Source organism: Ascaphus truei, chromosome 8 (genome assembly GCF_040206685.1).
Source record: "Ascaphus truei isolate aAscTru1 chromosome 8, aAscTru1.hap1, whole genome shotgun sequence".
In the NCBI taxonomy this organism is placed as follows: domain Eukaryota; kingdom Metazoa; phylum Chordata; class Amphibia; order Anura; family Ascaphidae; genus Ascaphus; species Ascaphus truei.
Window position 1 is genome coordinate 102,337,989 of NC_134490.1, and position 23,004 is coordinate 102,360,992.

Consider the following 23,004-nt stretch of genomic DNA (forward strand, 5'->3'; position numbering starts at 1 on the left):
CTGCGCAGCGACACGAGCAGCCTATTACTGCGGTAACACATCACTGCGCAGCGACACGAGCAGCCTATTACTGCGCGCGCACTCCTCACCTTCCGTCATAACCAGAGAGCAGGACCGCGGCCTGGCCCGGTTACCCATGCCAACTCTGAGGCCACGCCCTAACTGGCTGATCGCTATCGCGAGAACAAGTCAGCACTTCACCGCGAGCACAGGCTGGCACCTCCCTATACAGTTGGTGACGTCACCTGTCGTATTGCTGACAGGCGGCGAGTAGTGTGACGTGTCCAGGAGGCGGGGGAATAGGCGGAAGTGGTTGTTACCGGGGGAGCTGTAGTCTGTGTTGACACAGCCGGGAACTGAGAGCCCGAGATTTCCCCCGCGCGCGGCCTGATGCGTGACCCCGGACACGCGCCTGTGTAGCCGCAGCTCCCGCACACACACAGCGGCGCTCTATGGAAGTGATGGAAAGTCCTCTGAACCTGGTGAGTGTCACCGCTCCCTGTCCCTCAATATACAGCTGCACAGAGCGGGCGGGGCCCGCGAATAAAGGCGGCATGTCCTCCTCTGTGTACCTGGTACGGTGGCATGTGCTCCTCTGTGTACCTGGTGTGTGGCATGTGCCCCTCTGTGTACCTGGTACGGTGGCATGTGCCCCTCTGTGTACCTGGTACGGTGGCATGTCCTCCTCTGTGTACCTGTTACGGTGGCACGTCCTCCTCTGTGTACCTGGTACGGTGGCATGTGCTCCTCTGTGTACCTGGTGTGTGGCATGTGCCCCTCTGTGTACCTGGTACGGTGGCATGTGCCCCTCTGTGTACCTGGTACGGTGGCATGTGCCCCTCTGTGTACCTGTTACGGTGGCATGTGCTCCTCTGTGTACCTGTTACGGTGGTATGTGCCCCTCTGTGTACCTGTTACGGTGGCATGTGCCCCTCTGTGTACCTGGTACGGTGGCATGTGCCCCTCTGTGTACCTGTTACGGTGGCATGTGCCCCTCTGTGTACCTGTTACGGTGGCATGTGCCCCTCTGTGTACCTGGTACGGTGGCATGTGCTCCTCTGTGTACCTGTTACGGTGGCATGTCCTCCTCTGTGTACCTGTTACGGTGGCATGTGCCCCTCTGTGTACCTGTTACGGTGGCATGTGCCCCTCTGTGTACCTGTTACGGTGGCATGTGCCCCTCTGTGTACCTGGTACGGTGGCATGTGCTCCTCTGTGTACCTGTTACGGTGGCATGTGCCCCTCTGTGTACCTGGTACGGTGGCATGTGCTCCTCTGTGTACCTGTTACGGTGGCATGTGCCCCTCTGTGTACCTGGTACGGTGGCATGTCCTCCTGTGTGTACCTGTTACGGTGGCATGTCCTCCTCTGTGTACCTGGTACGGTGGCATGTCCTCCTCTGTGTACCTGTTACGGTGGCATGTCCTCCTCTGTGTACCTGGTACGGTGGCATGTCCTCTGTGTACCTGGTACGGTGGCATGTCCTCCTCTGTGTACCTGTTACGGTGGCATGTGCCCCTCTGTGTACCTGTTACGGTGGCATGTGCCCCTCTGTGTACCTGTTACGGTGGCATGTGCCCCTCTGTGTACCTGGTACGGTGGCATGTGCCCCTCTGTGTACCTGGTACGGTGGCATGTGCTCCTCTGTGTACCTGTTACGGTGGCATGTGCCCCTCTGTGTACCTGGTACGGTGGCATGTCCTCCTGTGTGTACCTGTTACGGTGGCATGTCCTCCTCTGTGTACCTGGTACGGTGGCATGTCCTCCTCTGTGTACCTGTTACGGTGGCATGTCCTCCTCTGTGTACCTGGTACGGTGGCATGTCCTCTGTGTACCTGGTACGGTGGCATGTCCTCCTCTGTGTACCTGTTACGGTGGCATGTGCCCCTCTGTGTACCTGGTACGGTGGCATGTGCCCCTCTGTGTACCTGGTACGGTGGCATGTGCCCCTCTGTGTACCTGTTACGGTGGCATGTGCCCCTCTGTGTACCTGTTACGGTGGCATGTGCCCCTCTGTGTACCTGTTACGGTGGCATGTGCTCCTCTGTGTACCTGTTACGGTGGCATGTGCCCCTCTGTGTACCTGGTACGGTGGCATGTCCTCCTCTGTGTACCTGTTACGGTGGCATGTCCTCCTGTGTGTACCTGTTACGGTGGCATGTCCTCCTTTGTGTACCTGGTACGGTGGCATGTCCTCCTCTGTGTACCTGTTACGGTGGCATGTGCTCCTCTGTGTACCTGTTACGGTGGCATGTGCTCCTCTGTGTACCTGTTACGGTGGCATGTGCTCCTCTGTGTACCTGTTACGGTGGCATGTGCTCCTCTGTGTACCTGGTATGGTGGCATGTGCCCCTCTGTGTACCTGGTACGGTGGCATGTGCTCCTCTGTGTACCTGTTACGGTGGCATGTGCCCCTCTGTGTACCTGGTACGGTGGCATGTGCTCCTCTGTGTACCTGTTACGGTGGCATGTGCCCCTCTGTGTACCTGGTACGGTGGCATGTCCTCCTCTGTGTACCTGTTACGGTGGCACGTCCTCCTGTGTGTACCTGTTACGGTGGCATGTCCTCCTTTGTGTACCTGGTACGGTGGCATGTCCTCCTCTGTGTACCTGTTACGGTGGCATGTGCCCCTCTGTGTACCTGGTACGGTGGCATGTGCTCCTCTGTGTACCTGGTACGGTGGCATGTGCTCCTCTGTGTACCTGTTACGGTGGCATGTGCTCCTCTGTGTACCTGGTACGGTGGCATGTCCTCCTCTGTGTACCTGTTACGGTGGCATGTGCCCCTCTGTGTACCTGGTACGGTGGCATGTGCCCCTCTGTGTACCTGGTACGGTGGCATGTGCCCCTCTGTGTACCTGGTACGGTGGCATGTGCCCCTCTGTGTACCTGGTACGGTGGCATGTGCCCCTCTGTGTACCTGGTACGGTGGCATGTGCCCCTCTGTGTACCTGGTACGGTGGCATGTGCTCCTCTGTGTACCTGGTACGGTGGCATGTCCTCCTCTGTGTACCTGTTACGGTGGCATGTGCTCCTCTGTGTACCTGGTACGGTGGCATGTGCTCCTCTGTGTACCTGGTACGGTGGCATGTGCTCCTCTGTGTACCTGGTACGGTGGCATGTCCTCCTCCTGTGTACCTGGTACGGTGGTGGCATGTGCTCCTCTGTGTACCTGTTACGGTGGCATGTGCTCCTCTGTGTACCTGTTACGGTGGCATGTGCTCCTCTGTGTACCTGTTACGGTGGCATCTATCCACTCATTACAGGTAGGGTGACCAGATTTTGAAAATGAAAAACCGGGACACAATTTTTTTTTTTTTTACATTAACAGTTTATATATTGTATTACACTTATACTTTACTACCATTAGTCCTAGTTACGTGTGTGTGGTGTGTGGTGTGTGTGTCTCGGATGGCCTCACTAATTGAACAAAAAAAAGCCAGATGTGAATGACTTCTGTACCCCTTAACCATTGTCAGGATGCCCCCTCTTCACAATTTCTAAAGCAGCAATCCCACCTGGGATCTTACCTGATCCGCAGTCCCTCAAGGTACTATTCTGGAGGGGAGGTGTTCCCTACCTGTCTTCCGATGTCTCCCGTGTGAAACTTGAGTCAGATCTGGAAGAAAGCAGGGTAGGTTACTTCAGTGTAGGTATACGGCAGTTAAGATGAGACAGAAAGGGAGACAGGGGGAGAGACAGATGGGGGGAGAGGGAGACAGAGACGGGGGGAGACAGAGACGGGGGGAGAGAGAGAGACGGGGGGAGAGAGAGAGACGGGGGAGAGAGAGAGACGGGGGAGAGAGAGAGACGGGGGGAGAGAGAGAGACGGGGGAGAGAGAGAGACGGGGGGAGAGAGAGAGACGGGGGGAGAGAGAGAGACGGGGGGAGAGAGAGAGACGGGGGGAGAGAGAGAGACGGGGGGAGAGAGAGAGATGGGGGGAGAGAGAGAGACGGGGAGAGACGGGGGGGGGAGAGACGGGGAGAGAAAGAGGCAGAGAGGGGGAGAGAAAGAGGCAGAGAGGGGGAGAGAAAGAGGGAGAGACGGGGAGAGAGAGAGGGAGAGACGGGGAGAGAGAGGGAGAGACGGGGAGAGAGAGGGAGAGACGGGGAGAGAGAGAGGGAGAGACGGGGAGGGAGAGAGAGAGGGGGTGACGGGGAGGGAGAGACGGGGAGAGAGAGAGGGAGAGACGGGGAGAGAGAGAGGGAGAGACGGGGAGGGAGAGAGAGAGGGAGAGACGGGGAGGGAGAGAGAGAGGGAGAGACGGGGAGGGAGAGAGAGAGGGGGTGACGGGGAGGGAGGGAGAGACGGGGAGGGAGAGAGGGAGAGACGGAGTGACAGAGAGACGGGGAGAGAGAGAGGGGGAGAGACGGGGAGGGGGAGAGACGGGGAGAGAGAGAGGGAGAGACGGGGAGGGAGAGAGAGAGGGAGAGACGGGGAGGGAGAGAGAGAGGGAGAGACGGGGAGAGAGACGGGGAGGGAGAGAGAGACGGGGAGGGAGAGAGAGACGGGGAGGGAGAGGGAAAGGGAGAGACGGGGAGGGAGAGAGGGAGAGACGGGGAGGGAGAGAGGGAGAGACGGGGAGGGAGAGAGGGAGAGACGGGGAGGGAGAGAGGGAGAGACGGGGAGGGAGAGACGGGGAGGGAGAGACGGGGAGAGACGGGGAGGGAGAGACGGGGAGAGAGAGAGGGGGAGAGACGGGGAGGGGGAGAGACGGGGAGAGAGAGAGGGAGAGAGAGAGGGAGAGACGGGGAGGGAGAGAGAGAGGGAGAGACGGGGAGGGAGAGAGAGAGGGAGAGACGGGGAGGGAGAGAGAGAGGGAGAGACGGGGAGGGAGAGAGAGAGAGACGGGGAGGGAGAGAGAGACGGGGAGGGAGGGAGAGACGGGGAGGGAGGGAGGGAGAGACGGAGTGACAGGGAGGGGGAGAGAAAGGGAGGGGAGAGACAGGGAGGGTGAGGGAGACACACACCCACTGATACACACATACACACACACACACTGACACACCCACCCAGCCCACTGATACACACACACCCCCACCCACTGATACCCACAACCACTGACACCCACACCCACCGATACACACCCACACACCCACCGATACACACCCACACACTGATACACACACCCACCCACTGATACACACACACACCCACTGATACACACACACACACACACACACACACTGATACACACACACACACACACTGATACACACACACACACACACACTGATACACACACACACACACACTGATACACACACACACACACACTGATACACACACACACCCACTGATACACACACACACCCACTGATACACACACACACTGATACACACACACCCACTGATACACACACACCCACTGATACACACACACACACACACTGATACACACACACACTGATACACACACACACCCACTGCTACACACACACCCACTGATACACACACACACTGATACACACCCACTGATACACACACACCTACTGATATATATACACATACACACACACACACACACCCTGATACACACACACACCCTGATACACACACACACACACCCTGATACACACACACACCCTGATACACACACACACACCCTGATACACACACACCCCCTGATACACACACACACACCCTGATACACACACACACACACCCTGATACACACACACCCTGATACACACACACACACACCCTGATACACACACACACACACACCCTGATACACACACACACACACCCTGATACACACACACACACACCCTGATACACACACACACACACACACCCTGATACACACACACACACACACACCCTGATACACACACACACACACCCTGATACACACACACACACACACCCTGATACACACACACCCTGATACACACACACACACACCCTGATACACACACACACACACACCCTGATACACACACACACACACCCTGATACACACACACACACACCCTGATACACACACACACACACACACCCTGATACACACACACACACACACACCCTGATACACACACACACACACACCCTGATACACACACACACACACCCTGATACACACACACACACACACACCCTGATACACACACACACACACACCCTGATACACACACACACACACACACACACCCTGATACACACACACACACACACACCCTGATACACACACACACACCCTGATACACACACACACACACCCTGATACACACACACACACACCCTGATACAGACACACACACACACCCTGATACACACACACACACACCCTGATACACACACACACACACACCCTGATACACACACACACACACACACACACACCCTGATACACACACACACACACCCTGATACACACACACACACACACCCTGATACACACACACACACACCCTGATACACACACACACACACCCTGATACACACACACACCCTGATACACACACACACCCTGATACACACACACACCCTGATACACACACACACACACCCACTGATACACACACACACACACACCCACACTGATACACACACACCCACTGATACACACACACACACACTGATACACACACACACACACACTGATACACACACACCCACTGATACACACACTCCCACTGATACACACCCACTGATACACACACACACCCACTGATACACACACACACACACCCACTGATACACACACACACACACCCACACTGATACACACACACCCACTGATACACACACACACACACACTGATACACACACACACACACACTGATACACACACACCCACTGATACACACCCACTGATACACACACACACCCACTGATACACACCCACACACACCACTGATACACACACACACACACACACACACACTGATACACACACACCCACCCACCCACTGATACACACACACACACACATACACCCCGCCAGCCCCTGCACCGCCCGCACAACGCGCAGCCACCACTGCCCGCCCCCGAGCCTATCTCCCACACCAAGTGGACGGGGGAAGTGAGCGCAAAGGCAGGCGCGCGCCGGGGGGGCAAAGGCAGGCGCGCGCCGGGGGGCAAAGGCAGGCGCACGCGCCGGGGGGCTACCACCTCCTATTGCGCACCCACCCCCGGCTGGGACCCGGGACAGAAGGGGGACACTCACCGCGCACAGAGCAGAGGAGCCGGGAGCGGGAAGGCAGTCAGTCACGTGTGCGCTTCACAAAGCGGAAGCCCCGCCCCCGGCTTCCTCTGACATGCCTGCGACCAATCCCCTGAGGGCCGGCCGGCATTCTAAGTCCCGCCCCCGGCATTCTCCTGCATTCAGTCCCCCCGGCAGCATTCACACACACATTGTACATAGAAAATACTTACCGGCCGCCGCATTCTCCTCACCGCCGCTGCCCCGCAATACCGGGACCAGGGACAAAAACCGGGACAGACTTAAACCGGGACAGGCCTCAAAAAAACGGGACTGTACCGGTAAAACCGGTACGAATGGTCACCCTAATTACAGGACAGAGGATGGGAAATAGATTAGACAGTTGCCAGCCATTACTTCAGTTGTCACGTTGACCTGAATAGTATCCCTCACGGACATATAGGATACGCCCTTCTATACACTCATCTCACATTGTACTTTATTGACCTCATGAAAATAATTATGCATGACTGTTATACATGTCACTACCTGTTAATCACTATAAGAAGCCGCATCAGCCGCCTTTCTGGATTCCAGTATTATCCCATAATAAGCTCACACTTTTTATTTTTTTTACATTTCTATACATTTTTTTAATGTCATCACTCAAAAAATATTATTACACTTGGACAGATGTGCCGCCTTCTAATATTATCACTCAGTAATTTCATACCGCTGTTATATTCTTTTAAATGCCAAGATCGTCCCTTTTGGAAGTATGGCTCGCCCTCCTATATCCCAAAATGAGAAATACTTATAGTGCAAAAAGAAAAACAGTGCAGTTGCTTTGAACTAAATGTGTTTGCGCTTTATTTCGTGCAACACATTTACTTTAAACCGATTGCCACGGTTTTTCTTTTTGCGCCATAAGGATTTTTGTTTTTGGAACTTTTTCATGATGTTGTTCGTGAGAATATCATCACCTCAAGCCGGCAAGCTTTACATGAGGAGATTTATATGTACATTTTCTATTGCCATCTATTTTGTTTCACTTTATTAGACGCGGTAAGTTTTGCCCTTTTCATATTCTGTTTTTGGTTCTATCACCCTCCTATATTTCAGGATCCCATCAGTAACATTGTCCTCTCAGTAACACTATTCTCTTAAAATTAAGGATTACATGTAGTTATTCCACACACCAGTAACCCATGTACATCAATAGTCTTACTCTGGGTTATCAATTTAAACATTTATATGTACCTAGATTCAACAGGATGGTCTACAATTTAGACTCTCTAAATAGCTGGTTTATATACACATCTACAAGCTGTCTTTAATATTACATCTCTCAACAATTATTTTAATGCCTACTGCATGCATATTTTAAAAGGTGAGTTTTTTTTTAATTTCTTAAAGCTAAGGGAGAGTCTGATAGTACAGTGGTAGGAAATTCCACAGAGGGGCAGCATGGGAGAATTGGAATGAGAGGAGGTAGTAAGGCAGGAGGAAAGGCGGATGTTGTGGCCAGAACTTTGGGGGTGTTTTTTAGAGATCTATTTGGGGCTGAGATGTAAGGGGAGGCAGTGTCATTGAGAACTTTCTAAATCAGAGCTAGGGTTTTACATTTGATTCTACACGATATGGAAAGTTAGTTGCAGACAGATTATGCATTCCATAGAGCACAGGAAAAGGGAAGGAACAGGTGATGAGTTTAGAGTTATTGGCAGTGGGTGGTGAGAAGGAGACTATAGGGTAGGACTTGGAAGTATTGGTATGTGTATAGGGCCAGGATTAGGGGACATGTCACCACAGCGTAATAGCAAGGAAAGAGTAGGAGATTGAGTTGCGGGGTGATGAGGGTGTGATGTGAGAAGCAGATGGAGTTGATGACTGCAGAATGAGGGAGATGACAGTAGAGAAATGAAAATTAGGACGTGGGGTTTATGGGTGAAAGCGTAGGAGCTAGGGGTAGAGGCAAAAGAGCTGTGACAAGGGAGAGCAGAGTAACTATTCCACAGCTGAGAAGTTGCTGAATTACTTAACATGAAACTGTAGTGTTTCCAGTTGGCATATGCAGTGCACAAACGGCATATGGTATGGCCTTCGAAGGCTGCCAAAAGCTTGTCACATTAGGCAGTACTATGGTGTGCCAAGAGGTTGCAGAGGGAATTGGATTGTGTGTGTGTGTACAAGGAGCAATATTGCGTAAAAAAATGCTGTGAATAAAGTGCTAAAGTGCCTAAATAACTAACTAGTGACACAATCAATAATACTCTTTAAATAAAGATAGGCTGCCTGATACCTACTGTCCAGTACAGACAGAATCAAACATAAAACAAAATAAACCTGGCGCCAAATATTGTCCAATAAGATGAGTCCTGTGATCCTCAAGAATCCGCACAAGTGCTTTCAGGTCATGTAACGGGGAAAAACAAACACACAGATCATAGCATATAACTGCTGGGGGATGTCAGCCTATGCTAAAGATACTACATACGAACTTGAAAGTAACAGACTAAAATAATTTATTAAAACATAATGAATTATGTGATTAAACGAGGGGCCGCAGTACAGTGAAAGAAAGCTGTTGATCCGGAGATGGTAAAATCCCCGTGAGCCACTACAGGGAGATTTTGGCGATGGCTTCAGCGTCTCAGAGTGGTAGCTCTGCCGGACCATCACCCTGACACCTCTGGACACCAAACTCAGTATATCACTGCCTGTTGTCACCCTGCTTCTTGTAAGTAGGATTCTTATTTTACCATCTCCGGATCAACAGCTTTCTTTCACTGTACTGCGGCCCCTCGTTTAATCACATAATTCATTATGTTTTAATAAATTATTTTAGTCTGTTACTTTCAAGTTTGTACTGCACCGACACACTTTATTCGAGCAAATACCCAGTATGTACCTGGCAGATACCTGGAATGCGCCGCTCCTCACCTCTGACAAGCCCCGTTGCATTTGCCTTCCCAGCCTGGGTTCATGCCTGGCTGACGGGCGGCTGATCTGTTAAATGATAATGATTAGGATTTAATAGGCTGCAATGCTTCGCGTGTCTACCAGATGGCATAAATTCATGAATTGTAATGCAGTATATCTTATACTATATTAGTGAAAGCACTGTATGTTTGCCTGCCTGGATGTCCGGTGTCCCTAGGGGAAATCTCATTGGTCCCTTGGGCCGCCCCCGCACACCTCTCATTGGCCTGAGGCGGAGTGACGGGCCAAAGGACACACAGGGACACACACACACACAGGGACACACACACACACACACACACACACAGGGACACACACACACAGGGACACACACTCTCCCCCGTCAGTTGGACCGCAGCTCACCTTCCACACACACCCCCCCCCCCCTCCTCTCCCGGTGCCACTCACTCTCTCCCCCCTCCCCACCTCACCCAAATCCCCACGCTCCGCAACATCCCCAGGCGCACCATCACCCTCACCGTGCGCCGCGGAGGATGCGCGGCCCTGCTGCTCAGCAGCAAACTCCAGGCTCCTTCCCCCTCGCGGCGCGGGCCGGGCCTCCTGCTCTCCCCATCACGTGCGCCGCTACCGGAGAGGGGAAGCGCGGTGTGGGACTCCCCATCACGTGTGACGCTACCGGAGAGGGGAAGCGCGGCGCGGGACTCCCCATCACGTGCGCCGCTACCGGAGAGGGGAAGCGCGGGCCGGGCCTCCTGCTCTCCCCATCACGTGCGCCGCTACCGGAGAGGGGAAGCGCGGCGCGGGACTCCTGCCACTCTTGCCCCCACCCCCCCCAGCTTCCCGAACTCACCTCCTGCCCCAGCCAGATGCCACGGGGTCAAGGTAAGTCACACACCGTCTCCCACCCACGCACTGTCACCCAGTCACCCACACACCCACCCAGTCACTTTCACCCACCCAGTCACCCACCCACTCAGTCACTCACTCAGTCACCCACCCACTCAGTCCCACCCACTCAGTCACCCACCCACTCACTCAGTCACCCACTCACTCAGTCACCCACCCACTCACTCAGTCACCCACCCACTCACTCACTCAGTCACCCACACACCCACTCAGTCACCCACTCAGTCACCCACTCAGTCACCCACTCAGTCACCCACCCACACACCCACCCAGTCACCCACCCACCCACTCAGTCACCCACCCACTCAGTCACCCACCCACTCAGTCACCCACCCACTCAGTCACCCACCCACTCAGTCACCCAGTCACCCACCCATTCAGTAAGTCACCCACCCACTCAGTCACCCAGTCACCCACCCATTCAGTCACCCATTCAGTCAGTCACCCAGTAACCCACCCAGTCAGTCACCCACTCACCCACTCACCCACCCAGTCAGTCACCCACTCACCCACCCAGTCAGTCACCCACCCAGTCAGTCACCCACTCACCCACCCAGTCAGTCACCCACTCACCCACCCAGTCAGTCACCCACTCACCCACCCAGTCAGTCACCCACTCACCCAGTCACTCACCCACCCAGTCAGTCAAGTGTCAGTCAACCACCCACCCAGTCACGCATTCACCCACCCAGTCAGTCTCCCACTCACCCACCCAGTCAGTCTCCCACTCACCCACCCACCGACCCAAAGTCACCCACCGACCCAAAGTCACCCACCCACCGACCCAAAGTCAAACCGACCCAAAGTCACCCACCCACCGACCCAAAGTCACACACACACCGACCCAAAGTCAAACCGACCCAAAGTCACCCACCCACCGACCCAAAGTCACTCACCCACCGACCCAAAGTCAAACCCACCCACCCACTCAGTCAAGTGTCACACACCCACCCAGTCACCCAAACACTCAGTCAACTCAGTCACCCACCTAGCTGTCAAGGGGGGGGGAAGCCTAACCCTGTCGTACGCCCCCCAAAAATTACATCCCGGGCAACGCCGGGTCTCTCAGCTAGTATATATATACTGTGCAGTATTGCAGCCAGCAGGAATAAAATGCTTCAATCCCTGCCTGGAAAATACCTCAATGCACTCGGGCAGAAAACAGTCACAAACCTCAATACACCCGGGTATACCCGAATTCGTGGGACTAGCCGAGCTCGAATAAAGTGTGTCGCCAGTGTATGTAGTGTCTTTAGCATAGGCTGACATCACCCAGCAGTTATATGCTATGATCTGTGTGTTTGTTTTTTCTCGTTACGTGACCTGAAAGCACACGTAGAATATTAGTGTGAAGAAGTGTGCTCACCGGAAGCTGTTCAGCAACTTCATCTGCGTGAGGAAATTACTGAAGGATCCAGACAGACTGAAGTCAACGTCTTGTATAACCCCATAGTCGCTTACAAATGTTCACTTAATAATATGAACACAAAGTGCTATACCTAACCCACACGGTTATGTAGCAGCAGAATGTAATACTCTACATCAGGGGTGTGCAAAGTTTTCAATCTGCGCCCCCCTTCCTGCTCCCCCCCCCCCCCTCTGCTCGTGCCCCCACTCCTTACCTTGTCTTCGGTGTCAAATGACGCTGCGGGGTGATGTGACCAACTGTGGTGCCATGGCGACGCATCGCCCAAGGTAAGGGAAGTTGCAGAGGCCTCACACGATCCCCTGGCATTTAATTTAAATGCCTTGGGGAAGAGTGCGGGGCCCCTGCAACCGCCTGTGGCCCCCCCCCCCCCCCCCCAAAAGTAAAAACCCTTGAAGCACTTTTTTTTTTTTATTCCTTGAAAATGTATTTTAGAAATGTCTTTACCCTAGAAGCGGTCCTGGCTCGTTTTTGTTTTAGGCGGGACTGCATCTTGACATATACTAATTTACATTTTCACATTTTTAAAAAGCAGGATCACCTCCTAAGCATACAAGTATCTAATGCTACCATGATGCAAGAAGATAATCTGATGCAACTTTGCGTGTCCAATGATATCTGTCAACATTCTTCCTGACTAAGTCACTATATATTACTACAGCTTTGACATTTGCATGCTCTGCCTTTTCTAAAAATATTTAGATCAGGTTTATTTACAAACTTTACCAATCTACTGTATATTGGTAGCACATTGTTGCACAGTTAAATGGTTCCTGGGCTAAAAGCACCAATGTGAATGGAATTTACGGATATCTCATGTTACTAATGCTGTGTATGAGTGATCCAGAGACGTCACAATAGTAAACTCTAAATATTTGTCATAAGGAACTTTTTGGGGGTATTCTTATTTGAAAGTAGACTGCCCTTGTTTCTATGTATTTGTGATTTTCCTGTCTGTATGGCATCTATTATTTTAGAAGAAGGCCTAGAAACAACTAATTGCTCAGAATAGATCAGGTGCATTCAAGATTCTCATTTGCTTGCAATTTCGATTTTCACATTTCCACCCCTTAAAGGTCATTTTCCAGAGCCCGCATAACTAAAATCTGCGTATCCCGATCTGTGTGACTGTATTGCTGGTTGATTTTCAAATGCTGGTTGTATTAAGTGTGGCGTTAGAATCAGAAGGGCTATGCTGTGTATACTAGTGCAGGGGTGCGCAAACTATTCCATGTGTCTGATCACGTTGCCATGGCAACGCGTCGCTGGAAACAATGTAAAGTGAGTTACAAAGGCCTCGCGCTGTCCCCTGTCACACTCACACTCAGACACTCGCACGCAGACACACACGCACGCAGACGCGCTCGCACGCAGACGCGCTCGCACGCAGACGCGCTCGCACGCAGACGCGCTCACACGCAGACGCGCTCACACGCAGACGCGCTCACACGCAGACGCGCACACTCAGAGACACGCACGCGCACACTCAGAGACACGCACGCGCACACTCAGAGACACGCACGCGCACACTCAGAGACACGCACGCGCACACTCAGAGACACGCACGCGCACACTCAGAGACACGCACGCACACACTCAGAGACACGCACGCACACACTCAGAGACACGCACGCACTCAGACGCACACGCACGCACTCTGGGGCACACGCGGGCACTCTGGGGCACACGCGGGCACTCTGGGGCACACGCGGGCACTCTGGGGCACACACGGGCACTCTGGGGCACACACGGGCACTCTGGGGCACACACGGGCACTCTCACTGGGGAAATCGGAACGGGGGGTTGATTCGGAGCAGGGGTGAATCGGAACGGGGGGGAATCGGAGCAGGGGTGAATCGGATCGGGGGTGAATTGTAACGGGGGAGGGAATCGGAGCAGGGGTGAATCGGATCGGAACGGGGGTGAATTGGAACGGGGGGGGAATCGGAGCAGGGGGGCAAGGGGGAAACCTGACTTGCTCCATGCAGCAGGAAGGGGCGGGCCTCACTTTGCAAGCTCAGCTATAAAAAAAAAATCCTGGCAGCGTGCCAACACGCGCCAGCCAATGAGGAGAGGGGGAGGTTTTTTTTTTCTTCCCTTTGCAGAGAAGCGCGCGCTGCGTATCGCGAACGCGCTAACCGGGCGACAGGATTTATCAAAGGGCACGGACGCGCAGGGGGCCCGGGCGGCTGGGCCCCCTGACTCACGGGGGCCGGACCAAATGATAAGGCCCGCGGGCCGGAAGTTCCCCCCCTACCATAGAGTCTCCCCCCTACCATAGAGTCTCCCCCCTACCATAGAGTCTCCCCCCTACCATAGAGTCTCCCCCCTACCATAGAGTCTCCCCCCCCTACCATAGAGTCTCCCCCCCCCTACCATAGAGTCTCCCCCCCTACCATAGAGTCTCCCCCCCCTACCATAGAGTCTCCCCCCCCTACCATAGAGTCTCCCCCCCCCTACCATAGAGTCTCCCCCCCTACCATAGAGTCTCCCCCCCCCCCTACCATAGAGTCTCCCCCCCCCCTACCATAGAGTCTCCCCCCCCTACCATAGAGTCTCCCCCCCCTACCATAGAGTCTCCCCCCCCCCTACCATAGAGTCTCCCCCCCCCCCCTACCATAGTCTCCCCCCCCTACCATAGAGTCTCCCCCCCCCCCCCTACCATAGAGTCTCCCCCCCCTACCATAGAGTCTCCCCCCCTACCATAGAGTCTCCCCCCCTACCATAGAGTCTCCCCCCCCCTACCATAGTCTCCCCCCCCCTACCATAGTCTCCCCCCCCCTACCATAGTCTCCCCCCCCTACCATAGAGTCTCCCCCCCCCTACCATAGAGTCTCCCCCCCCTACCATAGAGTCTCCCCCCCCTACCATAGAGTCTCCCCCCCCCTACCATAGAGTCTCCCCCCCCTACCATAGAGTCTCCCCCCCCCTACCATAGAGTCTCCCCCCCCCTACCATAGTCTCCCCCCCCTACCATAGTCTCCCCCCCCTACCATAGAGTCTCCCCCCCCTACCATAGAGTCTCCCCCCCCTACCATAGAGTCTCCCCCCCCCTACCATAGAGTCTCCCCCCCCCCTACCATAGTCTCCCCCCCCTACCATAGAGTCTCCCCCCCCCTACCATAGAGTCTCCCCCCCCTACCATAGAGTCTCCCCCCCCCTACCATAGAGTCTCCCCCCCCCCTACCATAGAGTCTCCCCCCCCTACCATAGAGTCTCCCCCCCCTACCATAGAGTCTCCCCCCCCCTACCATAGAGTCTCCCCCCCCCTACCATAGAGTCTTCCCCCCCCCTACCATAGAGTCTCCCCCCCCCTACCATAGAGTCTCCCCCCCCCCTACCATAGAGTCTCCCCCCCCCCCCTACCATAGAGTCTCCCCCCCCCTACCATAGAGTCTCCCCCCCCCCTACCATAGAGTCTCCCCCCCCTACCATAGAGTCTCCCCCCCCCCTACCATAGAGTCTCCCCCCCCCCTACCATAGAGTCTCCCCCCCCCCTACCATAGAGTCTCCCCCCCCTACCATAGAGTCTCCCCCCCCTACCATAGAGTCTCCCCCCCCTACCATAGTCTCCCCCCCTACCATAGTCTCCCCCCTACCATAGTCTCCCCCCCCTACCATAGTCTCCCCCCCTACCATAGTCTCCCCCCCTACCATAGTCTCCCCCCCCTACCATAGAGTCTCCCCCCCCTACCATAGAGTCTCCCCCCCCCACCATAGAGTCTCCCCCCCCCACCATAGAGTCTCCCCCCCTACCATAGAGTCTCCCCCCCTACCATAGAGTCTCCCCCCCTACCATAGAGTCTCCCCCCTACCATAGAGTCTCCCCCCCTACCATAGAGTCTCCCCCCCTACCATAGAGTCTCCCCCCCTACCATAGAGTCTCCCCCCCTACCATAGAGTCTCCCCCCCTACCATAGAGTCTCCCCCCCTACCATAGAGTCTCCCCCCCTACCATAGAGTCTCCCCCCCTACCATAGAGTCTCCCCCCCCTACCATAGAGTCTCCCCCCCCCTACCATAGAGTCTCCCCCCCCTACCATAGTCTCCCCCCCTACCATAGAGTCTCCCCCCCCTACCATAGAGTCTCCCCCCCCTACCATAGAGTCTCCCCCCCCTACCATAGAGTCTCCCCCCCCTACCATAGAGTCTCCCCCCCCCCTACCATAGAGTCTCCCCCCCCTACCATAGAGTCTCCCCCCCCTACCATAGAGTCTCCCCCCCCCCTACCATAGAGTCTCCCCCCCCTACCATAGAGTCTCCCCCCCCTACCATAGAGTCTCCCCCCCCCTACCATAGAGTCTCCCCCCCCCCCTACCATAGAGTCTCCCCCCCCCCCTACCATAGAGTCTCCCCCCCCCCTACCATAGAGTCTCCCCAAAGGCCCTCTGCTGCTCCTAGTCTCCCACGATCATCTGGGTCAGAAACATAAAGCACAAAAAAGGGGGCAGGAGGGAATACCAAGGAAAAAAGCAAAATTACTGATAATGCAAAATAATTTAATAATGACACAAACATATGACACACAAAAATAGAGAAAGCGGAAAGATTACAAGATCAGTAATTTCTCTTCTCAAAAGCACCCATCAACACGGGGGGGAACCCCCATACAAACACAAACCTCCCCACTGTCTGTCACTCCAAAATACCTCCCCACTGTCTGTCACTCCAAAAAACCTCCCCACTGTCTGTCACTCCAAAAAACCTCCCCACTGTCTGTCACTCCAAAAAACCTCCCCACTGTCTGTCACTCCAAAATACCTCCCCACTGTCTGTCACTCCAAAAAAACCTCCCCACTGTCTGTCACTCCAAAAAACCTCCCCACTGTCTGTCTCTCCAAAAAACCTCCCCACTGTCTGTCACTCCAAAAAACCTCCCCACTGTCTGTCATTCCAAAATACAGAGAGAGGCAGATATGGACAAGACAAAAGCTGCTCAGTAGCACAGATAATATGGCTAAACAATAACACATAGCCTTAGCCGCATAGGATGGGAAAAGCAAGCTTATTTTAGGAGATTAAGAAATTATTTAATCTGAGCGTTTTACACTTTACTACAGGAAATGCACTCGCAACAATTGTGTAAGGAGTTCTACATTTTATTTTGTTAAAATCAAGGGAATTCATTTATTTTTTTTAACAAAATAAATACATATTTATATTTTAAATCTGTAGGAAAAATGTAGAACACTTCTTGTGGCTTAGAACCGCTTTGTAAATATGGCCATTATGTTTGACTGTTTTGTGTGTTTTATAGGCACATCAACAGAGCAGAAAAGCAGACCGTTTTTTGGCAACGGGCAAATATGAAGAAGCAATTGCGTGTCACAAGAAAGCTGCAGGTATGTGCGCAGTATGTTCTACATTTGGTTTAGTTTTAAATGTTTAAAAATGATCACAAATATTCAATAGTAAAAAGATGGCACATTATACAGTACATATGGTAACCATATATATATGTTGGTAGAGCAATCGGTGGTACAATTGACTGTAATTTGCAATGCTCCTCTTGTTGTATTCCGTGTCCTAACAGGAGGACCAGGTGAAAGTGCTGCTCACCATGTCACAATTGCATTATTCTATTCACTTTGGTTCTACTACATCCTGTTTGTTCAGTACATTTGAGTCCTAAAGAACAATTCCCAAAACTACCAACATTTACATAATGCTGTACCATTAATAATGTTAATGTTTCTCCCCTTCCATATTTGTGCTTTCTAGTGACATGCTTAACCCTTCACAATCCGCCACAATGATGGTCTGTCATTATGTGTGTGTGTCCCCTGTCGTCCTCCCACATCAATGTTAGCAATGTGTCTGCTAAAGAGAGCTGTATGTCAGTCATGCAAGAAGCCTGTTATGTTATGAGGCTCTAGAGTCTAGACATTAAAGACTGTAACATTTTCTACTTGCAATTGGTGACCAAAAAATGATGGTTTGCGACTGGCCTTTGATGGTAAGAAGAACATAAATTAAAGGGTTTTGGAAGGCAGAAGCAAGGAAAATGAATAGATTGCAGAGAGACCGTGGAGTCAGGAGAAAGAGGGAGCAATAAAGGCACTGGCGAGAGCAAGTGAAAGCTGGGGGAAAAGAGGAGGGTTTGAAGGTCAAGAATGGGAAAGAAAAGCCTTTTTGAAAAAGATTTGACTTGAAGCAACAAACCACCCAAAAATGTACATGTTATTGTTTTGACAGGAATGGGGCCAGGTAGTTCTCTGGAACTCTCTGTTTCAAGCTCAGTGTATCCTCTGGTTCCTACATACGTGGCTTTAGCTGGTGGTTTTACAATAGAAAACCACAGCGTAATCTGTTGCAGTTTCCTTTTGGCCCTAGCTATGGCGGCTGTTTTGTTCCACCAGGAGGAAGGTGGGAGAAGATCAGCAGCTAAAACTATACATTACTGGGGTCCTCGGAGCTGAACCGCTGTATTTGGTTTCAATCCTGTATTAAAAAAAAAAAAAAAAGAGCAACCGGGATTGCTGCTTTGACCCCGGGCCAGAGGAGCATTGGTACTTTGAATGCAGTCACATGACTCATTAGCTGGCGTCTGAGCTGCTTCTAGCCGGTATCATGATTTCCCTGTGACCGTACTCGGAGCATGTAGTATAAATGCCACGGATACAAAACACATGTGCTTAGTCTAGATCCATTAAAGTCCTGAACACAGCCACATTTTCAGAAGTTTCTCATCTTGGGAGTCTTGACCTATGCACACACTAAGGGGCTCGAATGGCGGCTTCGGACAATATAGAATAAAACACAACATTTTTCTTTTCACTCTAGTGAATTATTTTTCAATACACAATTTTCAGCTGTAAATGTTTTTTTTTAAATTGAGTAATAGTAATGTAACAGGCTCGGGTTACTTTGTTCTAATATTATAATAATTTGGGTTTAGGCCAAACGCGGAACACATTTGATTCTTGCAGTTTCTTAAGGTTACATTTTAATTCTTAACTTTGCCTCATTCTCTCCTTTTATTTTCTGTAATGCAGCTTATCTCGCTGAGGCTAAGAAACTGACACAGTCTGAGCAGGTAAGTTTTATATATATATATATTATCCCAAAGCACAAGTATGTGATTTTGGAAACTTTTCTTAGACCGCTGGAGTGAACTCACAAAAATATTATTACTAGCAAAACATTCATTTAATTGATGTTTCTGCATGAATACATTTTTATGGCATGGTACATTTTCATAAGTTAACCATGTCTCCTATAAATAGACATATGAATTAGCCACAATTATTTTATATTATCTTCAGAAGCTCTGGTTAATACTTTCTGTTTCTGGGACCGGCTTACTGGACACCACTTCATTTTCATGGGCAGCCAGACTAAGGGGAAAATGTATGAAGATGATGCAATTTGTTCCTAGACATAGTCCCAACATTTTGCCTTGAGGTCACTTTGTGTATTGCCAAACTTCTGAAACGTATTCTCTAAATGTCTCACTGGTGCAAGCAGATAAATTAACCCAGATCGCTTTGATATCTCAACACAACAAATCTGTACTCAGCATCGTTCATGCCAATTCTCTGCCCTTGATACCTTGGAGGCAATTCAAGCTGGGGTTTTTCCTTCATTTTTTTTAAATTCCGGATTGAAGCAGGGGGTCTCCATAGCTGAACCCCATTCATTTCTGCTCTGGGGACCACCTGCTTCTGGAGGTACTTATCTCCATAGGGGATGCCAGTAGCCATTCCCTGTGAGCCAATAGGAAGCTGTGACATCACCCGGTGCGGCTTCCTATTGGCCCATGTGACCGGGGGCTTTATACTGCAGAAAACTGCAGCAAATACCGGCACCACCTTCGAAGGTAAGTATCTCTGGAATCGGGGGGTCCCCTGAGCTGAAATTTAATGGGGTTCAGCTCCAGGGACCCCCTTCTTCAAACCTGTTTACTAAAATGAAAAGAAAAAAATCGCCTTGGATTGCTCCTTTAAATCCTAAATGTGTCACTCTGCTGCAGACCCGCTGCATTTACTTCTATAAGATGTAGCTGCATTTACTTCTATAAGATGTAGCTGCATTTACTTCTATAAGATGTAGCTGCGTTTACTTCTATAAGATGTAGCTGCATTTACTTCTATAAGATGTAGCTGCACTTACTTCTATAAGATGTAGCTGCACTTACTTCTATAAGATGTAGCTGCACTTACTTCTATAAGATGTAGCTGCATTTACTTCTATAAGATGTAGCTGCATTTACTTCTATAAGATGTAGCTGCACTTACTTCTATAAGATGTAGCTGCACTTACTTCTATAAGATGTAGCTGCACTTACTTCTATAAGATGTAGCTGCACTTACTTCTATAAGATGTAGCTGCATTTACTTCTATAAGATGTAGCTGCATTTACTTCTATAAGATGTAGCTGCATTTACTTCTATAAGATGTAGCTGCATTACTATAAAAAACTATTAGTGTAAATGTGAAGGGGGCTTAGAAAGTATCAAGACACATTCTGCAATTTAATGGTTAAAATATTAATGTCTTAATTTATAATTGAACAAATAAATATAATTTTGTCTGTTGAGCAGGCTCAACTGTCATTAGAACTACAGCGAGAAAGTCACGCAAAACAGCAACTGTTGATCCAGGAGAGGTTGAAAAGAGCCAGAAGAGAAGAGAAACTTAGAGCTCAACAGAAGGCAATGGTTGCGGAAAAAGAATTAACTGCACATCTCCAGACATCTTATAAATTGTCTACAGATGACATTGATGGCCAAAATGTACTTGTTTCTGCAGTGCAGAAACCGACTTCTAACACAAGGAAATGTTTGCAGGAAATTCACAGTGTCCTGGATCGAGAACCAGATTCCTTAATGTATTTGCTACAGAAAAGGAAGGAGCCATTAGAGGCACATAAGGGAAGCCGAGCCCCAAAAGATGATAAAACAAAACTAGAGGAGCAAGCAACCAAAATTAAAGAGTTGAACCAACTGGTGGACACTCTTCTCGCGGAAAATGAAAAATTAAAAAAGGAGAACAAAAAGTTACGAGCAGAAGTGGTGAGACTACAGAAGAATTCTGAAAAAGAGCTAGACATAGACACCGACTTTGTGGAGAAGTCAGAGCTGTGGAATCTGCAGCAGACTACAGAACGTACAGTCAACCCTGCATCTACATGGCAGAAGTTTGTAGCAAATGCTGGGAAGGGTACAGACATTCCTATACTCAATCTTCCTTCCTTAGACATTCCTTTGCCAGAGCTTCCTCCCCTGGAGCTCCCTGAAGATATACAATCTCAACTTAAAGGACTGATGGATAGCTAGAAGAGGGTTATGACTGATGGTTTAAGTATAATCACAAGAAAGGGAAAACCATCAGGACAGCAAGATCGTACGGTCAGATGCGCCTTACCAGAGTTTACTGAAGGAGAAAACGCATTGCAGTATACTGGTAGACATGTCACTGTGAAATATTCAATACAAGATCATCTTATGTTGAATAGAGCTAAACATCCTACAACTGGTGAAAAAATAACTCTTGGAACTAGATTTCGTCTAACTTTTTTTTTTTTCATACCAAATGACTGCCTGGAATAACCTTTCAAAAACCTTTGCCTAGAGTTTATAAGCGGTATATGTAATTCCATAAAAATAATACAAAACCTATCTTTCATGGTAGCAAGACAAACGCTGTGCTTCTACATATGCTTTCTGTCATGTATTCAGAATGTATGCATTTTATTATGCACAATTGTGTTAACTCCGAAAAGGGGGTGAGTGTACACACGCACTACAACTCATGAATCTGTTTGTGCCACATTGCACTCCTAACTCTATTTTAACCTCAAATCAACTAGGAGAGATGTACAAATTTCCATGTTTTTCTCTTTTGAAGAAGGAACCAAATTACATGTTCTATTTCTAAATGATCAGTTTACATAATGAAAAAATAAATAAATCAGGGTGCATCATGATTAACTTTTGCTGTATATTAAGGTATGTGTTATGCATTGTCTATACTTACTGAATAGGTCAGTATCTTGTTATAACAGTGCATGAGTGCAAGTAATGCTGAATGACAGTATTTGATTGAACATAATAAAGTGTGTTTATATCTGGAGTGACTCAATTTGTGTGTATATATACATAAACCGCTAAATTAATTTGTTACTGGATAGGTTTGGAATATACTATTCAAAAAATGATCCAGAATGACCACTAAAGGAGTTCCCATTAGTTTGCACACAGCTCAATTATAACATCTTTTATAAGGAAACAAAATCTAGTGTCACTCCTACACTCATACATAGACTAATGTATGGCATAATACAGACGAGTGTCTGTAAATAGTTCCATTCTGCTGGTGCTCTTTTTAATCATAATATATCCCACTGAGGTTGAAAGTATCCGGAGATCAAACAAGAGTATTTTGGAATCTATATTCTGAAATGGTTCTGGGCATACATTATTCATTATAAGTAACTCAAATTAGCTACACATTAAATGCTATATTAATTGTCTGATAATCAGACTGCGGGAGCCAAACCAATAGGGATACTTAGAAACGCGTATACGCCCCTGATCCCGCCCCCAGGAGGGTATAAATACCTTACGTCCTAGGAGTGAA

The 23,004-nt window shown here is 50.4% G+C and overlaps 1 protein-coding gene across 1 annotated transcript; it reads left to right on the top strand.

Annotated features, from left to right (window-relative positions):
• Positions 1–161: 161 nt before the first annotated feature.
• Positions 162–22,497, top strand: NRBF2 (nuclear receptor binding factor 2). Its single transcript, XM_075612978.1, has 4 exons — positions 162–482; positions 17,681–17,765; positions 19,419–19,459; positions 20,967–22,497. The coding sequence occupies exons 1-4, from the start codon at positions 453–455 to the stop codon at positions 21,699–21,701; spliced, it is 891 nt and encodes a 296-aa protein (XP_075469093.1). The 5' UTR covers positions 162–452; the 3' UTR covers positions 21,702–22,497.
• The last annotated feature ends 507 nt before the right edge of the window (positions 22,498–23,004 follow it).